Source organism: Cibotium barometz, chromosome 8 (assembly GCF_041138505.1).
Source record: "Cibotium barometz isolate CiBa-2024 chromosome 8, ASM4113850v1, whole genome shotgun sequence".
In the NCBI taxonomy this organism is placed as follows: domain Eukaryota; kingdom Viridiplantae; phylum Streptophyta; class Polypodiopsida; order Cyatheales; family Cibotiaceae; genus Cibotium; species Cibotium barometz.
In genome coordinates, this window is record NC_141053.1 from 15185174 (window position 1) to 15206548 (window position 21375).

The 21375-nt window shown below is 44.5% G+C and overlaps 1 protein-coding gene across 2 annotated transcripts in view; it reads right to left on the reverse strand.

Moving 5' to 3' along the window:
- LOC147635950 (vacuolar cation/proton exchanger 3-like) overlaps positions 1-21375 on the reverse strand; it is a 41481-nt gene that overhangs the window by 15738 nt on the left and 4368 nt on the right. For both annotated transcript variants that reach the window (XM_086801362.1, XM_086801363.1), the window contains exons 4-5: positions 4221-4288; positions 4049-4077 (exon numbers count right to left, since the gene is read on the reverse strand). In XM_086801362.1, the coding sequence (XP_086657488.1) occupies positions 4049-4077; positions 4221-4288 (97 nt within the window). The remainder of the gene's footprint in view (positions 1-4048; positions 4078-4220; positions 4289-21375) is intronic.

A 21375-nucleotide genomic window follows, 5' to 3' on the forward strand; every position in this document is an offset into this window, starting at 1 on the left:
GGTGCCCACTGTAACTGGGTCACCCAGATTCTTTAGTTTTAGCTTGTAAACATGTTTTAATGTGTAAATGATGCATGTGTATATAAATTTTGAGGCCTGTACCCCCCCTTTTTGTATGAAACGTTTTTGAAACTTCTGAAAAATGAATGAAACGTTTCTGAAACGTTTATGAAACACGTTTCATGAAACGTCTGGCAACTATGGTCTCATACGAAGGAGGCTTGTATGTTGGGCCATACCGTGCAATCTCCTGGACCATTTCAATGAAATATGGAGACCTGGCAACATTGAATGCTACATGATCATGATAAAAGAACCTTGCAACAGCTGCATTTACCCTCTCTTTCTTGCAGGGATCCCAAGCTGCTCCCAAGGTTTGCTGCTTGCCGGAGCTTGCACCCATAGGCTGCGAATCTTGGGAAAATGCAAAGCTCCCAAGTCCTCCATACTGCTGTCCATCTCCCAAGTGTACATCTTCCCCATGTCTACTGAAGTAAGATGCATCGATTGCCGGTTTCTTTCGTGCACATGCTTTCTCCTCTTCACTTGGTACTTTGACAAAAGCTCTCTACGCATTTCAGGTGTTGTCCTTGAGCATTTGTTCACTTGTGCTTTTTCATTGTTTAGATGGCATAGATGTGCTCTCACACAGTTTGCTCCTCCTGACTTCTCTTTGTTACATTGCTTGCATTTCCATCGTGTTGCACCTCTCTTTGATGAATACCGTTCTAGGCTTTCAACCTTGTCCCACCAAGTAGCACTCGAAGCCGATCGCTTTGAACCCGAGTAAGCCATGATTTCTGCAAATTCGGGTAAAAAGTTGAATAGACTTTCAAAGTTAACCATTCCAAAGAAATGAGTCCTTTTCTGTCTATTGTTTAATGTGGAGAGACTCGAGAGTCGAGAGAGAATAAGGAGTTTTAAATTTTGCTATTTGCTACAGACTGTGCACAGTCCAGACTGTGACATGTAATTTTTAAAAGACTAAAAGTTCAAACAAAGAAAGAGAGAGAGAGAAAAGAGAGAAAAGCTTGCTGCCTTGCCTTGTAAAGTTGTAAGTTGTCACTAAACTGTTGAACTTGATCACTCTGTTGCACAGGCAGGTTGCACCGTTGCTGCTTGCAGGCTGGTACCAAGCACAGTGTACTAGTGTTGTAGTAGACTGTAGTGTACGGTGTACACGGCAAGGGCTGGGGGCTGGGGGCTTGGGGCGACTCAAGACTAGTTGGAGCAGGCTACAGGTCGGCTAGACCAGCTAGCTGGTACACAGCAGTACGGGCAGGCGGGCGAAAGGCGACAGCAGTACGGGCTTGAAATTTGGAAAAGCGATGGGCAACTGGCAGTACTTTCCTCTTTTTTTTTTAAAAAAAAATCCACGTCATCGTTCCCACGTGGGGGAACGGCAGCCCACCGTTCTGACTGCGTTCCACTCGCGTTCCTTTCGCATTCCCCTGGCGTTCCAGGGCCGTTCCGCCTCTTGGTTGTTCCCGACCCACGTTTCCCTCGTTCCCTTCATGCTAGCCATAGGGGAGCGCGTTCCACCGTTCCCCATGGGGGGGGGAAACGGGGTTCCCCTGCTACTATGCCTCCTGTCCCTCTACGGGTAGCCTCAAAGGCCTTCCCATGCACAGTGCAAGGAGTTTTACCTTGTTTTCTAGGGGAGCCAAAAGGGCTGCCCCCTCTTCTATATGCAACCTAAGTGCTCTACACAGCTATCTGACATCTGGTCGCAAACCAAACACACAGAGCAATTGACATCATTCTAGAGGGAAACTCACAGTGCGGACTAGCACTGCTTCATGTGCAGGACAATGCACAATTGACCTCGGACGCATGTGCAGGACAATGCACACCTGACCTCGAACACATGGAGTAGAACCCCGGTTTACTCGTCCTGGACTGGGCTCACATGGCACCAATTTTCCACTCCAAGTCCTGCACCTTCTTGTTCAGATATGTCCATGTGGCATCCAAGTGTGGGATGCACGTGACATGAATAGACAGGCAAGGTATTACGTAAGAAGGTTTGCAGTCCTATGATTTTTTGTTTGGAAACTCTTAATCTACCAAGTTTGTACAAGGCTGCAGGCAGTAGATATGAACGTACAGATCAAGGCACAGTAAAAGAGCACAATCAAAAGCACTCTTTTAATATATCCTTAATATATCTATGACTACTATAAAAAACCTACCAAGTTTGTTACTATCTATCACTACTATAAAAAAACCTACCAAGTCTGTTACTTTTGATGATGTTCATGCAGCCTGTTCAAATGGCAATCCAATACAATTCTAGGAATTATCATATTCAGGTTTGTCCCCATCAAGGAAAATAAGAAGATTCTCCTTAAGTTGCTTCAACTAAGGTAAGGGTAGGTATGCCTGCCTGGAAAGAGGATATACAACCATGAGGCAGTGTGTAGAGAAGACAGTAGATTCTATGAAGCAGAAGCAGACTACAGAACCAGGTTTAAAAAAGCAAGTTGTGGTACCTAGCTGAGCTACCCAAAGTCAGCAGGAAGGGCAGTCTGAACCAGCCAAAGTTGTCAGATCAGACAGATGCTTTCAAGGCAGTGTCCAACAGCAAAGCTCCTGCCTCAAACCCCAGTTCAGTGCACACTGAGAAAGCTTGCCAGAAGTTGTAGCCTTCAATATCCTTGCTTGTGTTGGTAAAGCAAAAACTCCACAAAGGAACTTTGGAAAGGTACCAGAGCAGGCCTAGACAGCAATACTGTTGCTGTCACTAAATCATGTTACTTCTGCTGTATCGACCTGGCCTAGACAGCTCTAATAATTATGCCTTTTTTTAAAATCAAGTTGTGCAGAAGTGTTTTTCAGCCTAGAAGGATCTTAAGCAAGATTTGCAGCAGTATGCCACTTCAGATGGGGCTGCAGCGCTTCTAACCCCAGCAGCCTGCTCACCATAGTCACAAGGGAACGTCGTTCCAAGCTCTTGGAACGGGGGAACGCGTTCCATAGAGATAGCCGTTCCCGTTCCCGTTCCAAAATGGCACCGCAGACCATGTAAGAAATATAAGTGAACTATGTATCATGTAGAACACATCTATGCATTATCATGGCCACTACTGAGATGGTTTGAGGTTCTTTCTTTACTATGCCTCTTTCCAAAGCATTTACAGATATATAAAGTAAATTTATAAACACATTTATGCAATGATGTGGCGTTCCCGATTCCGTTCCCTTTTATTCAAGCTTTTCGTTCCCGTTCCAAACAGTCATCCGTTCCCCAAAACGTTCCCGTTCCCTTGTGACTATGCTGCTCACACAGGTGCCTGGCCTGTGACCCAATCATCCTACAAGCCCCCCACAAAGACAGCTGTCTGCCACACCTGGTCATGAAGGGTCATAAAGCTGATATACGTCCTGGAGATGTATCAGATTCAAAACTCTTAACAGATTGAAGCTAGCCAATGGTCAAGGCTTTAACAAAAAGGCCAAATGGTCCCTCCTATAAATGTGGCATACTAGTTAACTTCATAAATTGAAGCCATCCACATCCTTGAGGCTTTTAATAAATCATGTCACACTTCTGCTATATTGACCTGGCCTAAACAGCTAATAATTACGCCTTTTTAAAAAAATCAACATGTGCAGAAATGCTTTTCAGCCTTGAGGGATCTTAAGCAAGATTTGCAGCATTATTCCCCTTCAGATGGGGTTGCATTTCTTCTAACCCCAGCAGCCTGCCCTCACAGGTGCCTGGCCTGTGACCTAACCATCCTACAGGCCCCCACGAAGACAGCTGTCTTCCACACTTCGTCATGCAGGGTCATAAAGCTTATATATGTCCTGGATTCGAAACTCTTAACAGATTGAGGCGCTAGCCAATGGTCAACGCTTTAACAAAAAGGCCAAATAGTCCCTCCTATAAATGTGGCATACTGATTAACTTCATAAATTGAAGCCGTCATCCTTGAGGCTTTTAATAAAATCCTCAAACGGCATACTAAATCTATACACCCAAACTCCACAATCCATGTTTCACTCTGAAACTAACTCAGAAATATCATGAGTCTTTGCAACATACCTGTAGATCCTGTATAAACTGCCAACTGTCTGCATGACAGTTCGATATAGATCAGAACCATTAAAACACAACCAGTCCAGCATTAGAGCATTGAAAAAAACTTATGCTTATAGCCCATACTTTAAAGAAGCGAACATTTATTGTAAATAAGCTCCTCTCTGGAAAAACTTACTCTGTGACAAAGCCAAGCCTTTCCGCTAGAGGTGCGATACCCAGTAAGCTAAAAGTGAAAACATAGGCCTGCAGAGCACAAATATCACCTTCCTTTGTCACATTGGCCCATGACATATCACTACTACTAGTTGAAAACAGCTTAGAACCAAAAAACAGCACAGGCCTGTAAAGACCTTTTCTCAGTCAGAATTCACAACTTATGAAAGCAAGCCTATGCAACAAACTACTCCATGCTTGTGATATCATGCAAGAACGAAGGCCTTTGTGAATCACTTACATTAGATGAAGCAAATTCAATGTTAAGACATCATAAAGGATACAACAAATGCAGAGATATAAATTTGAACTCAAATTATGGCCTACAGTGTTCTGAACTTTTCAGGTGACCTGGAAGAACAAAAGAGAGGGCAAACACACACACCCCGGTCACCTCCTCCAACAACATATACCCCTACCCTGCCCATAGTATGAAGCTGAAAACTGAACCCAAAAGGACATGATTTTTCCTATACCTGCATCAAAACACCAAATAAAGAGAGAGAAAAAATGAATTTTGAACTGCTTGGCAAAAAACAAGTCAGAAACAAGTGGGCTTTTAGGCTGTTCTCCTCTCTTGCTCACTATGCTCCTAAACCCAGTTGCTGGACACAACTGTTGGGGATTAGGGTTTCAAAGAAACAAAGACACACACACACACACAAAGATGGTACACAACAGCAAACTCTCTAGAGAGTGAGAGAGATGGTGATTGCTACTCAAAGTAGATAGATACAAGATGTGTGGAGCAAAAGTCTTCAAGAGGATGAAGGGAACCTTGGGAAAGCTTCCCCTAAGGTTCAACTTGAGAAAGGAAGGCTGAAATTAGGGTTTTCAACAAAAAGACCAAAAATTACAACAAAAATGAGAGCTGTTTTGCTGAATTTCAGTCATTGGGAATGAGTAGGAGAGTGATTCTCTTGGAAGCTTGGAAAACACCCTAGCAAGTTGGGTATGGCTATGGAGAGCTTGGAAATGGAGAGAAATGGTGGAAAAACAAAGTTTTCAGTCTCCAAAAATCTTCATGAAGAGAAAACACGAATTTTCTCTTAATAAGTAAGTGAATTGGGGTCCAATCAGGTGAAGGGACATGGGGAGATGCCCATTTATGAGTAAAAGGGGAGGATCAGGTCCTGGACATTGAGTCTTGTCCGCCTCGGGACTTCAGTGAGTGTGAACTTGGAAGCGGTCATAATTTATAAGGGACTTTTGGGTGCCCAAACTTTAATGAAGTGGAAACGCACTCACTTATAAATATTGGCTAAGTCCTAAGGGCTATTTGAGCCTAGATTGGGTAATACTTACCACCTGTTCACATGCCACACAACCATGTCAGCAGACAGTTTCACACGCACGGTTCACGGGCAGGCGTCCCCTAGCCCGCAACTACACATAGGTCATGCAAGCATGAAAACAGCATGCAATTTCAATTGCAAGCAAGCACATAAAGATGCTATGCAATGCAGCATTGGTATGGACAATCCCTGTTCATGAGACTATACCAAAATAGACGTGCTCCAGGCAAGTACACGAGGTACCAGACCCAATGGAACACCAATCCACCAAGCATTTCCGGACATGTACACGCAGGCACAAGTCCCAACGGAAAGCCAAGTCTACAGTATCACATGAGTGGCATCAATCCTCGGCATAAACAATTGCCATGGACACCAGTCCAATGTACATACATGATAAGAAAGCACGGGTGGACCAATTGGGTGGCCAAATGGTGACATCCCTCCCGGCTTCTAAACAGTTATCCGCAACTGAAAAGCATCCAAATATGTCTGAAGCACATGCGGGCAATCTTTGAAGAAGTCTTCATCTACCCATTTAGCATCAATGGGAAGATAGTTCTTAAACTTCACAAGGTAACGCCTCACAACTTTGCCTGCAGCAAGCTTGCGTTCCTTGTGATACACAATCTGCTCTAGCTACAAGATCTCCTCAAGCTCATCCACTTCTGGTGGATCCTCAATGACCATTTCACTGGGCTCTGGCCCTACATACTTACGAAGGAGACTCACATGAAAAGCATTGTGTATGTGCCAATGACTAGGTAATGCCAATCTGAAAGCCACTTCATTGATCTTCTCGGTCACTCGAAAAGGCCCATAGTACCTAGTTGCAAGCTTAGGATATGCACCCTCCTTGCCAGGCCTCTTTGCAAGTCTTGCTTTCTCAAATTTCAGCAATACCCAATCATTCTCTTTAACATCCAATTGCCTTCTATGCTTGTCGGCAGCCTTTTTATGCTTGTCTTGTGACCTTGCAATGGCTGTCCGCACCTGAGCAAAAGCAATATCCAAGTCTCTTACATACTCATCAGCTGCAAATATCTCATCCTTTGTGCGAAGGATGGGTGGCAAAACCACCTTACCATAAATAATCTCAAACGGGGCCTTTCCCGTAGATGCATGCATCGTGTTGTTGTAAGCAAATTCCACAAGCGGTAAGTACTTCTCCCAAGAAGGCTTCTGATCTGCCACATAACATTTCAAGAGATCCAACACGGCTGAATTTGCAGCCTCACTTTGCCCATCCGTTTGAGGGTGATAAGCTGATGAGAAGTCCAATTTGGTGCCCATATTATCAAATAAGGCCCGCCAAAAGAGACTTGTAGTCCTGGGATCTCTATCCCCCATAGTGGACTTCGGCATTCCATGATGTTTGAACACTTATGCAAGATATATTTTAACCATATGCTCAGCTTTGATGGTCTTTTTGACCGGCAAGAAATGAGCTTGCTTGCTAAACCTGTCCACAATTGTCCAACTTGCATCATTACCCTGTTGGGTACGTGGCAAGTCCATAATGAAATCCATTGTAATACTTTCCCATGGCTGCGTGGGAATAGGCAATGGCTGAAGTAAACTTGGTGCCTTTTGCCTATCAAATTTGACCTTTTGACAGGTGATACGTGCGCGTACATGTGCCTCTGTGTCCTTCCGCATACTTGGCCAAAAGAAATACCGCTCTTAACTGTGGGCATTCAGTGGTAGTGTGATTCAATCTGCACATAGAGCACCACACCAATTCTCTACGGGGGTAAAGATGGGTATACCCATGCCCAAATGTTTCTCTTCCATCCTTTATCTTCAATTTTTCCAGTATTGCATTACTGAGTTTTATCCACAGTCATGTTTCCGACTTCCTTGCTCCGAGTTCCAATCTCTTGGTGACTTGAAACACCCGAAGTTGTTTTTGTTGGCTGAAGATATTCTGATATCTTTCGGTTGTAGCAATTCTAGCATATTGTCGTCTGGTGATAACCACTCTTCAAATCAAGTCGGCTGAAACAAGCCGAACCATCAAGCTTATCCAAAATATCATCAATACGCGGAATTAGAAATCTGTTCTTGATGGTAAGCTTGTTTAAAGCTCTATAGTCCACGCACATGCAGAATGATCCGTCCTTCTTTTGAACAAGAAGTACAAGAGAGCAATAAGGTGAAGAACTAGGTTGAACCAAACCTTTGTCTAAAAGCTCATTTACCTGCTTCATGATCTCTTCTTGTTGTGCAGCACTCACTCGGTATGTGGGTTTGTTAGGTGGAGAATTACCTGGCACAAGATCTATGCGATAATCTTCGGGCCTTTGGGGAGATAATTCACCTGGCAATGCATCAGCAAAACAGTCGTTGAATGCATAAAGAAAATTCAGCCTATCATTAGTCATAGCATCCACATTTTGATGATTTGGCACAAGTTCTTTGCCAGCATCAATAAAATGCATGCGGCCTTTATGCATAAAAGAAATCATATTGGTCTTGTATTCTTTGCGGGGCTCAAGCCTATGATGCCATGGCTTGTCCAACAATACATCACATCCATTTAGTGGAGCAACTAGGAAATGTTCATTATCAAGGTAGCCCTGGATATATATGCGCAACTTCCCTATCAATGCGGTAACCTGCACCTCTTTACCAACAAATGCAGCTTCGGCTTCAATCTGAGGTCCCATGTTCTCAACCTCAATACCCAATGCAGCTGCCGTTTGCATACAGATGAAGTTATCGGTTGCACAGTCATCAAACATGAATAAGGTGGGCTGATCCTTGATTTGTCCTCAAGCCTTGCATACCATTCGATCTTTTGCATCATGTTCAGTGTTTCCCCGCACATCGGGAATTGCATGTACATTAGCCTTGGTCTGCTTGGCCTCGTGCTTAGGTTTGCGGTCACGGCACTATCTAAACATGTGCTCTTTACTACCATAAGAAAAACATTTTCCCTCCTTGGCATATTGCTCTCTTTGCTCCGGGGTTAAGCCGAATTTATTCTTCTTTGGGCCCTGATCTTTAGATGTGGTATTTTCAGCTCTACCACCCTTGTGGGTCTCCCGGAAGTTCTTTTTAGGTGGCTGTCCACCTTTTTGCAGATTTGGGACAGCCTTGTCTTTCCCCTTTGAACCGCCTTGATCCTGCTTAATTTTGAGCACCAATTGCTCCGTAGCAAGAGCAGAAGCTGTGAGCTGTTGCAAAGTATATTTCGGGTGCAATTCAATGCCCGAACGATATGCTGGTTGTAGTCCAGAGCGAAACTTCCTCTTTCTTTCATCCTCCGTGATTTGCATAAAAGCAGTTACCTCCAGCAACACTTTCCAAAACTTGTTGACATACTGTTGCACGCTTTCATTATCTCTTTGCTCAAGTCTGTCCCACTTTTGGGTGAGAGTTTGCTCCGCATTTGGTGGCAAAAACTGAGCATAGAATCTATCCTTAAATTCCTTCCACGTGCAAATGGGGTCCTTGGTGATCTTTTCAGTGATCCACCAATGAGCAGCGGTTCCTTTCAAAAACATGCTAGCATGGCGTACTTTTGACTTCTCAGTGAAGTCCTCATCGCTAAAAGCGATGTCAAACTGTGCCACCCGTTCCGGCCCCAGTGCTGGTGTCCATCTATCTCATTTCATTTCATTTCAATTTCAAGTTGTTATTAAGCTGTCCATTTCAAATTGTGATATTAAGTTGTGCTATTACGCGTGTCGGTGTCCAACGGAGTCTATTCCCACTTGACGGGATCGGTTTCATTGGTATCAGAGCATGGTTGTTTCCCTCTTCTTAGTGGGGAAACGAACCTATGTATTGGACACCCCGCTTCTAGCACACTTAACACAATGGACAGCCAAGGCAACCCTTTGGAAGTGCCTAATTCGAGGGGTCCATCTAGTGCCTCTCGTGGTTCTGATGCTCTACGAGGAAGGCACAAGCCCCTTGAAAGGGTTAATGATAGTGAATCAAAGGGTCAACTGTCTCGAGGAAAGACAGTCATGCTAGAAGAAGAGCTTGATGCAATGAGGGCTGAATTGGAACATATGAGAAAACTTTTGCAGGCACAAGAGCAAGAGTTAAAATTTTTGCATGAAGATCCCCATGTGCAAAGTGCCATTGAAGCAAGGAAAGCTGATGCAATGGTAGATGTAACTTTTGAGTCCATGGCACGGGAAGTGGGCAAGAAGCCAAGGGAGTTGGCACTTGCCTACCTCCTCCTCATAGGTGACATCAAAGAGGGGGGCGACGGATAGCTGAAATTCAGAAATCCACCTCGCTTGAAGCATGGAGATCCCGCATCTCAAAGGTTGAGGTCTTTTATGCAAAAGGAAGAGGTGACAGTCACCTCTCGACATGCATCTTCTCCACAAGACACAAAGCCTGACAGGTATATGTATATGCTAGTGCTCATGGAGGGCATGAAAGTCACATGCATTCAAGACATGTATCCCATGGTAAGGGTGACAGGTCTGCAACTAGAAGAGCTTTGCCCACTGAATTGTCTCATGGAGAGACATTGCCTTATGCAGGAAAGTCACATGTATCTGACTCTCAAGTTCGTGGAGCACATGCCACCGTGCCTCATGAAACTTCTATGATGGCCCATGGAGCCCATACAGATAGGGCTGCCCCGTTGGATAAGGGGAAAAGAAAAAGAGAAGACCATGCGCCTCATGCCAGAAAGCTCAAGGAATTTAAAGCAGGTGACAAATTTGTTCAGTTTGATGTTTTTCATGGAGAGCATGATGCTTCCAAAGTGTTAGCATTTTACAAATAAATACAGTACCAAACAAAAAGGCTTGAAGTTGACGTTCGAAGTAGAGCGACCACTTGAGTGGTCCAGTCTCTACGGTCTTGTGCCTTCACTGGACTCTGCGGACAGCGCCCCACTGGTGTTCCAGGACCACGCACAAACAGGCGCTCCCATACTAACGCCTGGCTCTCCCGGTCTCAGCACCTTTGGACCGTGGTTCTCCAAGAGCTTGGACTACCCGGCACCGAACGGGTGTTGCCGTGGGGAGAGTCCCTTATCAGATTTATCACAAAATACTTTACTTAAATCTGAAAATTCACTTACTTGAGGATGGCAGATGGAAGTCCAATTCCCGAGGTATCTGTGTGCAGCTACTTGAGTGGGACACCAAGCTGTAGCCACTTAAAGAAGGAAGACGCCGCCTATGGAAAGGCCTATGGAAAGGAGGCACAACCACTTGCTATGCAGGACACAGCCGCCTTCTTGTGGAGGAGGAGGCGTAGCTTGTCTTGCTACAGCCGCCTAGTGATACAGCCGCCTGGTGAAGAACACAAAAGCCTGTATAGGAGGAGAGGCATGCGCAGTCGCCAGCAGCTAGAGGCATGCGCAGCCGCCTATGGCTGCAAGTGGATGAGTGGTGTCATAAATGGACATCTCCCCATGTCCCTTCACCTAATTGGACCCCAATTCACTCACTTATTAAGAGAAAATTCGTGTTTTCTCCTCATGAAGATTTTTGGAGACTGAAAACTCTGTTTTTCCACCATTTCTCTCCATTTCCAAGCTCTCCATAGCCATACCCAACTTGCTAGGGTGTTTCCAAGCTTCCAAGAGTGTTTCCAAGTGCTAATCACTCTCCTACTCACTCCCAATGACTGAAATTCAGCAAAAAAGCTCTCATTTTTGTTGTAATTTCTGGTCTTTTTGCTGAAAACCCTAATTTCAGCCTTCCTTTCTCAAGTTGAACCTTAGGGGAAGCTTTCCCAAGGTTCCCTTCATCCTCTTGAAGACTTTTGTCGCGAAGAAAGGCGACAAATCAAAGATCTCAACACTCCAAGAACTTCCATCGCGAAGACTTCCGCTATCATCGACTCTACTTGCTATTGGTAAGCTTTTATGCTTAAATATGGGAGCAAGTAGCAGGAGGGAGGAACTGGATTACAAGATTACATACCCTGTGTAGTGTTCTCTTGTCCTACGTGCTCTCTTGCAGATTGTTGCTACCATGTGTTGGTGGAACAATAGAGAGCAGATGGTAGGGAACATGGGCACTTGAGAGGATAGTGTGGGTTGCAAGTCTACATCGACAACCACTTGTTTGTAATACTGTATTCATATGCATTGGAAATCTGGTCAGAAATGCCCATGACACTATGTACTTGATTCTCCCAAGATCAATATACTTTATTTGAGGGAGGGGTCGGCCGTTCCGGCTCATTGTGTGTCTCTTGTCAATTCAGCAATTTACTTCTTGTATTTTGAGCAAGTGTCCATCAAATCTTAGTGTATTTAAGTGTATTGATTAGCATTGTGTTCAACCAAGTTACATTGGTATCAGAGCATACGGTTCTCTTTCACTTCTATCGTGAGAGACGATCACTGTGAACACTAGCTATCTCTACACTTAGAACATTATGGACAGCCATACAATGAATGTTGGAGATGCTAACACAAGAGGGAGGGACAATGAAATGCATGCTTCCAATGCTTTACAGGATGAGCAAACTCATGTGGTGCACAATAGGGAACATGAATATGTGGGACAGTCGTCCCGTGGCAAAGAGAAGATGCAGGAAGACGAGTTCATAGTCTTGAGGGCTGAACTTACTCGTATGCAGGCTCTTCTCCATGCACAACAAGAAGAATTGAATCTCTACCGCCGCGAGGATCCATTGGTAAATGACCGTTTGAAAGCCAAGAAAGCTGAATCTTATATGGATCATGTAATGGCAATGATTGCTCAAGAGTTGCACATGCAACCGAGGGATGCAGCACATGCATACTTGGCTTGTACCGAGGATGCCTATGCAGAAAAGGCAACCATTCCACATGTTTTGGAATCCCCACAAGTGCCCGAACAAGAACTTATGTCTAAGAGGATGAATCTCCATGCTATGGGAGAGGAACAATCAGTGACTTCACACCATGCAGGAATACCTTATGTAGCCCATGAAGGATACAATGTTTATGGCAGTGGTCAAAATGTATGTCAAATGCCATTGCCGGCTGAAAATGTACATGCACAACACATGCAACATGGGCTGCAATTTTCTGTTGGTGCAGGTATTCCGCGTATCTCTCATGCCACTCATGCCTTTGAGTGTGCTCGTGAGGGAGAAGTTATGGCTGAAAATGTATCAATGCATGTTGAGGGGCCAGCTTACAGGACACATGTATCTATGTCTTATGTATCACCTTTTGGTCCAAAAATGATGCCAGTCTCACAGGGGCTATCCCAATGGACAAACATGGGGGAAAACATGTTGAGATGCACACACATATATCAAAGTCTCGTGACTTCAAAGCCGGAGACAAATCTGTGAAGTTTGACACATATCATGGGGAATATGACGCATCAAAGGCACTTGCTTTTATTGCCCAGTTTGATATTGCTTTCAGTGATGAGGATTTCACTCAGAAATCCATGATCCGGCATGTAAGCATGTTTATGAAAGGCACTGCTGCCCATTGGTGGCTCACGGAGAAGCTCTCACCGAATCCTGTTAGATCATGGGAAGAGTTCAAGGAGAGGTTCTATGCTCAAATCTTGCCTCTCAATGCATTGAATGAGATAACAATGAAGTGGGATTGGGTAAAGCAAAATGAGGGAAAATCGGTAAATGCATATGTACAAAAGTTTTGGAAAGTGCTTTTGGAGGTATCTTCATTTATGCATGTCACCAAGGCGGAAAGGAAGAGAAGGTTTCAATCGGGATTGCAACCCGTGTACAAAGCGGGACTACAAATGTATCCCGGTCATACCTTACACCAATTAATCGCAGCCGCCACCGCTACCGAGCAATTGGAACTCAAATTGAGTCGATCCAATAAGGCTAAACCCTCATTTCAAGGCAAAGAGAGGGCTGTCCAAAACTTGCAAAATCATGGACAGCCACCTAATAAGGATCAAAACCAAGATAAAAATGGTCCAAAGGCTCAAAATAACACTACCAAGAAGCGTCCCTTCAAACTGAGAGACTATGGTCTCACTCCGGAACAGAAAAAGCAATATATGAGTGAGGGAAAATGCTTTACTTGTGGTAGCACCAAGCATATTGCAAAGGCATGCCCAAACAAGAAGCAGCGTGATAATGCAAATGCATCAAAGCCGAATGTGCATATGATTCCGGATGTGCAGGGCAACACTTCACATGATAGCAAAGATAGGGTTGTATGTAAAGCTTGGGGATAGCTCAAAGATCAGCCCGCTTTGTTCATGTTTGATGATTGTGCATCTGAAAATTTCATATCCACACAGATGGCAACTTCTTTGGGTATTGAAGTGGAGGACATGGGTCCTCAAATTGAAGCGGGGTTGCCTTTGTTGGTAGAGAAGTGCAGGTCATGCCTATTTTTGGCAAGTTGCGCATACACATTCAAGGCTATGTGGATCATGAAGATTTTCTTGTGGCGCCTTTGAATGGTTGTGATGTATTGCTTGGAAAGCCTTGGCATATACGTATTGATCCGTAAGGCTTACAAGACCAACAGGATCACCTTCATGCATAAAGGCCGAGAGCCTATAATTGATGCTGGTGAAGAGGGTGATACCATTGCCTTGTATCTCATGTACAAATTAGGAAAGTAATGAAAAAGAGTGTTTTTGCGTACTTGATTTTTGTACGAGATCATGTTGAGGAAAATAATGTACATGTAAACACTCTTAGTAATGATAGGCTGAAATTTTTACAAGAGCATAATGATTGTTTTGTTGATGAGTTGACAATTGAGTTACCACCTGTACGACCGGAAGATCATCGCATTGATCTTGTGCCAGGTAGCTCACCACCTAATAGGCCAGCCTATCGTGTAAGTGCATCCCAAAAAGAGGAGATCATGAAGCAAGTGAATGAGCTTCTTGAGAAGGGTTTGGTTTAGCCAAGCTCTTCCCCATATTGTTCACCCGTCCTCTTGGTTCAAAAGAAGGATGGATCCTTTTGTATGTGTGTGGATTATAGAGCTTTGAATAAGCTTACCATCAAGAATCGGTTTCCGATTCCACGCATAGACAACATCCTTGACAAGTTGGATGGATCGGCATGCTTTAGCCGAATTGATCTCAAGAGTGGATATCATCAAGTGCGTGTAGTGCCTGAGGATGTACACAAAACTGCTTTCAGGACAGCATTTGGGCTTTATGAGTATCTTGCTATGCCTTTTGGTCTTACAAATGCATCGGCTACATTTAATAGAATAATGGATCGCATATTCCGTGGATACAAGCAATTTACAGGTGTCTTCGTTGATGACATCCTAGTCTTCTCGAAGACCGAAGAAGAGCATAAAGCTCATTTGGCTATTGTTTTTGAAGAGCTCCATAAGCATAAACTCTTCATAAATGCAAAGAAGAGTGAGTTCTTCTTGTCAGAGATACATTATCTTGGGCATATTGTGTCCAAAGATGGAGTGCGGATGGATCCTGCAAAGATTGATGCAATTCGGAATTGGCCCGAAATGAGTTCGGTGCATGAGATCCGTAGTTTTCTTGGATTATGCTCTTACTACCGGAGGTTCATTCGGCACTTTGCATGGATTGCTTCTCCTCTACATGATTTGATAAAGAAGAAGGCCGTGTTCAAATGGACTAATGTAGAGAGAGATGCATTCCTCAAATTGAAAGATGCAACTACTCATAGTCCAGTGTTGATCATTCCGGATTTGCAAAAGCCTTTTTGTGTGGAATGTGATGCATCTGGAAATTGCATAGGAGCTGTCCTTAATCAAGAGGGACATGCCGTGGCTTATGAGAGTCGTAGATTACATGATGCAGAGCTATCTCTTAGCATTTATGAGAAAGAGCTCTTGGCTGTAATTCATGCACTTACTATATGGAAACATTACCTTCTTGGGACTGATCTCACTGTGAAGACAGATCACCAGAGTTTGAGGTATTTTCTTACTCAAACTAAGTTGTCAGAGAAGCATATGAGGATGGCCAATTTCCTCTCTATGTTTCATTTTCAGATCTTGCACACCCCGGGAAAGAAGAATGTAGTGGCCGATGCATTGTCACGAAAGCCGTATGTAGCAGCTATCTCGGTTGCCTCTCATGGGGACTTGTCTACCATGCGTGATTTGTATCATACCGATGCTGATTTTGCCACTATTTGGGCTGATTTGATGGCTGGTCATGCACATGCCTCATATGTGATCAAAGAGAGTTATCTCATGAAAGATAATTGCCATGTGTGGTGTCTGACATGAGGCAAAAGGTTTTGGATGAGTGCCATGCTCCTCCATATGCTGGTCATAGAGGCACAATGCCTACTACGCGGATAGAATATTCCGACCCCATCGCAAATTTACAGGAGTATTCTTTGATGATATCTTGGTTTTCTCCAAGAATGAGCAGGAACACAGAACTCATCTGGTCACAGTGTTCGAAGAGTTGCGGAAGCATAAACTTTTCATTAATGCCAAGAAAAGTGAGTTCTTCCTTTCAAAGATAGAAAGATAGAGACCATTCGGAATTGGCCAGAATTGCAAAACGTACATCAAGTACGAAGTTTTCTCGGATTATGTTCGTATTATAGGCGATTCATAAGGCATTTTGCTATGATAGCCACCCCTCTACATGATCTCACAAAGAAGAAAACCCCTTTCAAATGGACTTCAAAAGAACAGGATGCTTTCTTGCAGCTCAAGCATGCTATCATATGTGGTCCAGTATTGATTAATCCTGACTTGCACAAGTCATTCGTAGTTGAATGTGATGCTTGTGGTGATTGTATAGGAGCTGTCCTAAATCAAGAAGGGCATGCAGTTGCATACAAGAGCCATCGTTTGCATGATGCTGAGCTTCATATGGATATCTATGAGAAAGAGCTCTTGGCTGTAATTCATGCTTTAAAGATATGGAAACATTATCTTCTTGGGGCTGAATTTGTAGTCAAGACAGATCATCAAAGCTTGAGATACTTTCTATCTCAAACAAAGCTTTCAAAGAAGCAGATGAGAATGGCAAACTTTCTTTCAATGTTTCATTGTCAGATTGTGTATACTCCAGGAAAGAAGAATCTGGTGGCCGATGCATTATCCAGGAGGCCTTGCCTCTCATGGGGACTTATATGCTATGAGAGATTTGTATCATTTGGATGCTGATTTTTGCCATATATGGACTGATTTGATGGCTGGTCATTCACATGCCTTTTATCAACGAGGGTTATCTTATGAAGGATAATTGCCTATGTGTGGTGAAGAATTTGCGTCCAAAGGTTATGGAGAAATGTCACGCTCCACCTTATGCTGGTCATAGAGGTATCATGCCTACTACACGCATGATTCAGAGATATTTCTTTTGGCCACGCATGCGTAAAGACATTGAGGCTTATGTGCGTGCATGTATTACTTGCCAAAAGGTGAAATTTGACAAGAAAAAACCTCCAAGTTTGCTTCAGCCATTGCCAATTCCCTCGCAACCTTGGGAAAGTATTACTATGGATTTTATTATGGACTTGCCTAGATTCCAGCATGGGAATGATGCTATTTGGACCATTGTGGACAGGTTTAGCAAGCAAGCTCATTTCTTGCCCGTCAAGAAAACCATTAAAGCTGATCATATGGTAAAGCTTTTTCTTGCTAATATCTTTAAGCATCATGGCATGCCTAAATCCATTGTTGGGGATAGAGATCCCAAGACTACCAGACTCTTTTGGAGGGCTTTATTTGATAATATGGGTACTAAACTTGAGTTTTCATCAACTTATCATCCCCAAACGGATGGCCAAAGTGAAGCTGCAAATTCAGCCGTGTTGGATTTGTTGAAATGTTACGTGGCAGAACAAAAGACTCCATGGGAGAAGTATCTTCCACTTGTTGAGTTTGCCTACAACAATACAATCCATGCCTCCACGGGAAAGGCTCCCTTTGAGATTATTTATGGCAGAGTGGTATTGCCACCCATCCTTCGTACAAAGGATGAGATTTTTGCAGCTGATGAATATGTTCGTGACTTGGATGTAGCCTTTGGTCAGGTACAGACAGCCATTGCAAGGTCACAAGATAAGCATAAAATGGCTGCTGACAAGCATAGAAGGGACATGCAAGTCAAAGAAGGTGATTGGGTTTTGCTGAAATTTGAGAAGGCTAGGCTTCGGAAGAGGCCAGGACGAGAAGGATCATAGCCTAAGCTTTCTCCTCCCTATTATGGACCCTTCAAGGTGATTCAGAAGATCAATGAAGTGTCACACGCTTGCTTTACCTAGTCACTGGAAGATTCACAATGCATTTCATGTGAGTCTATTTCGGAAATATGTGGAGCCAGCAGATCCTGACGAGCCTGTCACAGAAGATCCGCTCGAGATTGACGAGAGCTTGAGGAGATCCTCCAGCCTGAATAGATTGTTTTTCACAAGGAGAGAAAGCTACCTGCAGGAAAGCTTTCCAGGAGATACCTTGTGAAGTTTAAAAATTATTTGCCTATCGATGCAAAGTGGGTAAATGAGGATTATTTTGTTGACTACCCACAATTGTTGCAGGCATATCTTGAGGCTTTTCAGTTGAGGACAACTCTTTAGAAGCCCGAGAGGATGTCACCAATTGGCCGACCATTTGAACCATCTCCAGTTTTTGTCTCTCATTCACTTGAGGCCAAGCCGGTGTCTCATGTGAAGAGGCCAGTATTTTTGCTCGACATGGACGGGAGCCAGACTGGTGCCACCCGTGTGTTAGCAGGAAGGTGTCGTATGGATGGGAGCCAGACTGGTGCCACCCGTGTATGACCTGGACTGTGTTCTATCCATGGGATTGTCACGCCATGGAAGAGCTAGTATTCGTGCCGTGTCTTGCCTATGGGACTGTCACTCCATAGGAAGACCAAGATTTATGTTTTACGTCGTGCCATTTTTGTGCCCGACAGATATTCTGTACTAGTTCCATGAACGGGAGATATGTCCATGATACTATTTGCACATGCACTCATGTTTTGCATGTTTGAAACTGTTTTCGCATGACTTGTATTTTTGTGTTTGCCTGCTTGACGTGTCACTTACTGAGCGGGGATGCCTGCCAGTGAGTCGTGAAGTTTGCTCTGTCTTCTGACGAGTTTTGTTGCATGTGAACAGGTGGTAAGTGTATTGCACATGTTGGTTTAATTCTTTAAACTCTAACCTTTCATTTTATAAGGCTATATGTTCACACTCACTTAAAAGTGGGCACCCACTTAGGGGCCAAGGTGGTGAGCCACACTTCATGTGTGTGTGTGGGGGGGTGGGGTCACCTACCCATCCCACCATGGAACTGGCCGCCCACATGCAAACGTGGGGAGCCAGCCAACACTATTTGTTTTACTCCACTCCAACATCTACATAAGAAGCACCACGATCATCCTTCAAAAATCATGATTGAGCGCCTCCATCTCCATCATAATTGCTGCGCTCCACTTCTGTCCTGTATACCGACGGCTGTTCTTCACAGGCGACTGTGCGCTCCACACACCTCAGAATTGCTGCAGGCTGCCACCTCCATACAGCTGCGCTGCTCCTCTGCACAGGCGACTGGCTGCCAACTCCAACAGGCTGCCCACCACTACACAGTAGGCGGCTGCGCACGCTGCAGCCAGGTGGCTGTGCACAGTGGCCTGGCGCCTCCTATCCATCAGGCGGCTGTTACGTGTCTGCGCCTGTTTACCAGCCTGCTGTCCACTCTTGCCGGGGGCTGTGCCACCCTCCAGTAGGCGGCTGCCTACTCAGCAAAGCGGCTGTGTGCTCTGCATACTGGTGGCAGTTGTGCCCTGCATACAGGCGGCTCCTACTCTATCTCATTCAGGCGACTTCACCACTCATCCACTTGCAGCGATAGGCGGCTGCGCCTGCCCACAGCTGGCGACTGCGCATGCCTCTCCTCCTACACACGCTTTTGTGTTCTTCAGCAGGCGACTGCATCACTAGGCGGCTGTAGCAAGACAAGCTACGCCGCCGCCTCCACAAGAAGGCCGCTGTGTCCTGCACAGCAGGTGGTTGTGCCTCCTTTCCTTAGGCGGCGTCTACCTTCTTTAAGTGGCTACAGCTTGGTGTCCCACTCAAGTAGCTGCACACAGATACCTCGGGAATTGGACTTCCATCTGCCATCCTCAAGTAAGTGAATTTTCAGATTTAAGTAAAGTATTTTGTGATAAATCTGATAAGGGACTCTCCACGGCAACACCCGTTCGGTGCCGGGTAGTCCAAGCTCTTGGAGAACCACGGTCCAAAGGTGCTGAGATCGGGAGAGCCAGGCGTTAGTACGGGAGCGCCTGTTTGTGCGTGGTCCTGGAACACCAGTGGGGCGCTCTCCGCGGCGTCCAGTGAAGGCACAGGACCGTAGAGACTGGAACACTCAAGTGGTCGCTCTACTTCGAACGTCAACTTCAAGCCTTTTTGTTTGGTACTGTATTCATTTGTACATGGACATCATCTCGTTCTTTGAGCCCATGGAGCATTGTATTTGTTAAATACTCCCAATAAATATATCATATATTGAGGGGGGGGTCGGCCCGTTCCGGCCCCAGTGCTGGTGTCCATCTATCTCATTTCATTTCATTTCAATTTCAAGTTGTTATTAAGTTGTCCATTTCAAATTGTGATATTAAGTTGTGCTATTACGCGTGTCGGTGTCCAACGGAGTCTACTCCCACTTGACGGGATCGGTTTCACTCGAAGATCCTGGATCTTCGTAAGATGATCAGCCATACTATCACCTTCATTCATGTCCAAGTTCTCAAGCTCTTTCTTGAGAAATGCAACCCTGGCCTCATTCTTTGCCTGATACATGGTTTCAAGTACATCCCAAGCTCGTTGTGTGAGGTCCTGCAAGACCGAATATGAGGTATGATTGATCGCTTTAAAGTTTACGGACAAAGCAATCAAAGCCATCATTTGGGCATCTCAAGTATCCCATCTTTTTTACTCCTATGAGGGAGGAGTGGGTACTGCTGCTTGTTAAGCACCACGGCCAGGCCTGTTAGGTGCTATGTCTACAAGGCATACATCTTCACCTGACACATAACCCCATAATCCCTTGGCCACAAGTAGATTTCGGACCATGAAACTCCTTACTGCCATCCAATTTGTCCTCTTGGGACAAAACCCCAAATATGTTGATCATATTTCCAGCCATTTGCTCAAATCTCTTCACCAAGAGATAGGCACACATGTGCAACCAAATATGTTGTAAACAGCACCTGCGGGCAAAATCCAAAATGCACCGGAGTGCAATGCCAGGCAACCACAATGTCCTGTACAAATGTTTTGCCTCAAATTTCAGACTGCAATGCTTAAAATCCCCTAATTTCTGAGCACCAATGGGCTAATTTATGTGTCAATTGCACATAATTGACAAAAGCCCCATAAATTTGTGTACCAATGAGCTTCAATTTTGCGATTAAGCAATGATTTCATGAAAGCCTCAATTTTCTCTGTATCCTATAAATGCAATTGTGCAATTTTTGAAAAATCCCCAAATTCTAAAAATCCTCAAAATCTGACAAATCCCCAATTTTTTCTTGAATCTTGCACCCTAATGCTACCTTGCAATGTTGCCTTCACTTGAATGTTGCAATGAAGCAATGAAATCACAAAAGCTCTTTGATTTGAATCAAAGAACAGTTACCTGATTTTGAGAGGTTGCTGCAGTGAAGATAACGGGAGCAACGTTGAAGCGCAGGAGACGGTGAGCTCCTCAAGCAAGCTGCAGATTTAGCAAACGGCAAGCTCCTTAGCGTTTAAGGGCAACAGACGGTACCTCAAGCGGGAGCTTCTATGTGCAGACCTATTCTGTGGACTGTAGCTGGCGAGATCTTCTTTACACAGAAGCTTGAGCTTGTGCGCCTGTCTACAGATGGAAGCAACAGGCTGATAGGATGGCGTGGTGCTGGAGGAGATAGCGATGTGAGC